The sequence below is a fragment of the Otolemur garnettii genome, unplaced genomic scaffold (genome assembly GCF_000181295.1).
Source record: "Otolemur garnettii isolate 467f Iridium unplaced genomic scaffold, OtoGar3 scaffold00236, whole genome shotgun sequence".
Taxonomy (NCBI): domain Eukaryota; kingdom Metazoa; phylum Chordata; class Mammalia; order Primates; family Galagidae; genus Otolemur; species Otolemur garnettii.
The window spans coordinates 604397-608984 of record NW_003852631.1 but is presented as its reverse complement, the minus strand read 5'-3'; the positions used below and the strand labels follow the sequence as shown (position 1 = coordinate 608984).

The window sequence follows — 4588 nt, the reverse complement described above, 5'->3', positions numbered from 1 at the left end:
AATTGAGAAACTTAAACAATGGGCTGCTATTGGCTGCCTGTTTCTAAACAACTGCTTTTGTTACACTTTTGCACTTAATTCATTCACTGTTTGGACATTCTGCAAACATTTGCTTAAAAAAACTCATGAAAGCTACAATAAAGTTGTTTATCTAAAAAAAAAAAATAAGAAAAAGGAAAACCCTCAGACTTTTTTTCTACTTAATCTAATTTTGATTACTATATCACATCAACATAGAAAACCAGACTTTTTAATCTTACATCAATCACAGGGATCAAGGAATATCACTTCACATTAGAAATAGGTGTGCCAGTTTTTCACACTGGTTGATAAACTTGGCTAATGGCTTATAACTGTGTTCTAACCAACAGACTATTATTGACTCAAGAATATTAACTAAGGTCATTCTTATTTTGTTTCACCAAGGTAGATATTTTAGTCACAGTTGCTTAATCGCATCAGTGTTATTAGAAATTGACTATGTCATATTATTACAGAATTCCAGGGTCTGAAATGGGGTGGTTTCATAGTATTCTTGAAAATTTCAATAGGTTTTCTATAGATTCAATGAACTTGTAGATGTTATTTTATTTTCTTTCTTTTTGTCTTTTCCTTCCTGTTCCTTTCTGCTTCTTTTCTTTTTTAATTTGGCTAATATAAAAATGGAGAGTAATTTGCGGAAGCTCCTTTCTCCAATTTTCCCTACTCAGAGGAGGTAACACCAGCTTTCTGTTGAAACATATTCATGAAATTGGCAGCAGTATTCAAAGTGTCAAATACCAAATTTGATTGATTTGTGATTTAGATAAAATTCTCTAGGCTTTTTTTTTTAAAATGTTGAGCATAAATACAGAGTTTCTTTTACACAAACATGTGCTATTAAGATGAAACGAGAAAGAATGATGACCATGTGATTTTGAGACTTTCTGCTCTTGTACATCACTCCCCTTAGGAAAAACATTTTTTTCTTTGACCAGTGTGTAATATGAAAAAGTATAGCTGAAGAGTTAAGGCAGAACCCCTTCTCTTGAATTATTCAGGATGTAGTTAATTTCATCTTACCAGAGATTTCTAAGGGCTCTCATTTTTCCTTGAATTACCTGGTAATAGTGGAATAAGAGTGATAGGAGTTTTCACAACATGTTAGCCCAAGGAAATCACAGCTCTTGGCTTCAAGGACTTAGTTTGCAATTTCTTTCCTGATGGGCTGTGTGAAGGTTTTTAGTTAACACAATGAAGATAAAATACTAATAATACAGTACTAAGATGCTTATTGTTTAAGTTTTGAAGATAAAATACTAATGCACAGTACTAAGATGCTTATTGTTTAATTTTTTTTTTTTTCTTTTCTTTTTCCTCTTTCTACAGATTGGAGCTTATTTCAGCAGCATATTAGCCGAGAAACTGAAGCTTAACACTTTCCAGGACACCGGAAAGAAGAAACCACAAGTTAATGCGAAAGATAACTATTGGCTGGTCACTCCTCGATCCCAGAGTGCCATTCACAGTTGGTTCTCGGACTTAGCAGGAAATAAACCACTTGCTATTTTGGCAAAAAAGGTACCAAGTATTTTATGCACTGTTTTAATTATGGTCTTACCAAAAAATGTAGGTGTTTGTTGGAGGTAAGATTGAAGTACATGTTTCTCCCCCCCCCCCCCCCCACCCCAATTCTCCCTGAAAGTAGAATTAGAAGGCTAAATGACAGGTGCACAGCCTCGGGTATGTGCTGCCTGCATGCTGATCACCCCTTTATTTTGATTTCACACAATGTTTAAGAACATCTATCCACTTAAATATTCAACATAGCAAGCAGTTTATGTGGACTTGAGGTAGATAAGATTTTTTGTTGTTGTTGCAGTTTTTGGCTGGGGCTGGGTTTGAACCTGTCACCTCTGGCATATGGGGCCGGTTTCCTACTCCTTTGAGCCATAGGCACCTCCCGGTAGACACGATTTTAAAATCAAGAATAGGCACTAAGATTTCAGTTCTTTTTCTATTATAGCTTTCAATTTTCTTAGGTCAAGATGTCTAAGGTTTGTTAAAGAGATTTTTAACTTGCTTTGAGATTGTTTTTTTTTTTTAAATTACCCATTTTACGCAAAGTCTCCTTCCTACTAAGTGATATAAAAATTGTGATTCTGTGTGTAGTGCTTGTTCTTTGAAAAACTTTTAGAACGAAATGGGTGTGCTTATTCATAGCTGCCAGCTTTATTGCTGGGGGTGTGTGTGGGAATTTCTTTTAAAATTGTTGCCTTTGGTCATTTTCCTGAAGTGGGAAATGATACTCAGATTCGACAGTCTAATAGTCCAAACATAAGATATCTTGTGGAAATTTAGGTAAAAAGCTGGAAACGTCCCTCTTAGTCTTGGTCTCTGAATTCTTGCACACCTTTGAAAAATCCCAAGGTGCTTTTTCCCTTTCCCTGGAAGCCCTTTAGCTTTAGGGGTACCTATTTTCGGTTTCTGGAATTAAGTGTCCATGACCAGTTTGGTATAGGCTCAGTTGATAAGAGAGCCTTCTTATTTGCTTGTTATTTTTATTTTATTTATTTATTTTTTGAGACAGAGTCTCAAGCTGTTGCCCTGGGTAGAGTGCTGTGGTGTCACAGCTCACAGCAACCTCAAACTCTTGGGCTTAAGCGATCCTCTTGCCTCTACCTCCCAAGTAGCTGGGACTACAGACGCCTGCCATAATGCTTGGCTACTTTTTTGTTGCAATTTTTTCATTGTTGTTTTAGCTGGCCCAGGCCGGGTTCGAACCCACCAGCCTTGGCATACGTGGCCAGTGCCCTACCCACTGAGCTGCAGGTACTGCCCTTGCTTGATATTTTCTAAAGAACTCTTTAAAAATACTGCCTGTAGATTCGGCTGGTTTTATTTTATGTCAATGTCACAACATTGTGTTGGCTTGCACAGTTTCAGCAGTTAAAGGCAAATGAAATCTTTAAAAAGCATAGCAGTCAGCATAACCACCTCTTACCAGTTAGTGCCACTGTCTCAGCCAAGGCCGAACTGCATGGGACTTCTTTTCCAGGCGAAAATTAACTCTGTAGTATCACTGTGGCCTGTGAATTGTTTCTGAAGGCTGTAGAAAGGCGTCCTTCGATATTTGATGGCTTTTGACCAAGAGTTTATGTTTTCATTGTTGTCAGCCTGGCATCGGTCTTCTTAGATTTTCCTTTTTCATAGCTTTTAAAACTTTAGAATTTATTCGATGTTTCCTGACAATGAATACTGGTAAAGGGTTGGTGCCCTTATTCCAGGGCACTCACCTTGTAGGAGGGAGATGGATTATGGTGCAGTGTATTAGCCATTGTTCTTCTCCCCCTGCCAAGTCAGGTGTTCCTCAGGTAAGCCCTGATGTTAATTCTCTGCAAACTTAAGATACTTTCTTTATAAGACCATTGACTATATCTTGCAGTATTCCTTTTTTGGGTGTTTCAGGAGTTCTTCCCTGCCCCCTTCAGCCTATCATCATCTTGAGATCATGAAAGCTCTTTCCGAGTTGCGTAAAGGATTGCATTCTCTGTATGTTGTTCATCATATTAGAAAGTTCAAGTATTTTCTAAGTTTCTGATAATTCATTTGTGAGGTGGCTTACGGCAGAAAGCTTCTACTCACCTGCTGAGGTCCTGAGTCATCTTTAAGCTCTTATCTAGAGTTCATAATTGTTTCCTGTATGGGCTGGATCACGTTTCTGGACTTGGTTTTCTGTTATTACTAAGATAAACCGCCACAGCATTCCAAGTGTTTGGCTACAGAGAGGACTATGAAGGACTTTTTAACTCCATCATGATTATAGATTGGTTTGGAAAAGGAGGCATCTTCCTTCTAGAGGTGTTCTAGCTCTTCAACAGTTGACTGTTTCCCGCCTGTTCACCTCAGTTGGCTTGATAACTGTGGTCTGTGGAGTTTTTCCTTTCTCCTGTCTCCTGACTTAGCAGAGGGCGCTGATGGTCACGTGCATCCAGGGGAAACCTGATGCAAGGACAGCCCACTCGCGCAAGGTGTCTTAATTTTCTCAGGTACTAAGACACAGCTCTGGGTAGATTTAGAAACCAAACAGCTGCCCATTGATTGCCTAGTTTCAGACACAACTTAAAATCAGATGATTTCTTTACTGAAAAAAGGTCATACTTCGTGTAAACATTCTTTTTTTTCTGAGTTGGTTCAATAAACCATCCATTTTGTGTCTTCCTTCTTGATTGAGTAACTTTCTTCCCAGAAGCTTATTTGAATCCTAAAGCCCTGGGTTTGAGTCAGATTTATTAGTTTTCTGCCAGCAGGGGCAGTGAACTAGAGGTCCGCCTTGTGCTCTCAGTGTAAGGCCCATGGCTAAGTTTGTTTGCTTTTTCAACTGAATAATTTCACGTTTAAATGTTTTATTTTTTTCTTCTATCAATCGCTGCTCAAAAGGCGTTCTTTAGGCATCTATGTAAGATAATACTAGTAGTGATTCTTTGGAGGTGCTAACTTCTCTTTGCATTTGCTTATGTTTTAGGCCTTGACTTATAACCTTTGGGCATGTCTGAATGAGAGGCAGTCTCACCTTGACAGCTGAAATTTAACCCACTGACAGGCTATT

General features: G+C 38.3%; 1 protein-coding gene across 1 annotated transcript in view; it reads left to right on the top strand.

Moving 5' to 3' along the window:
• The window catches only part of MED12L (mediator complex subunit 12 like), a 322246-nt gene that overhangs the window by 40162 nt on the left and 277496 nt on the right, over positions 1-4588 (top strand). The window contains exon 3 of the mRNA XM_012812967.1: positions 1369-1560. Coding sequence (XP_012668421.1) covers positions 1369-1560 — 192 coding nt within the window. The remainder of the gene's footprint in view (positions 1-1368; positions 1561-4588) is intronic.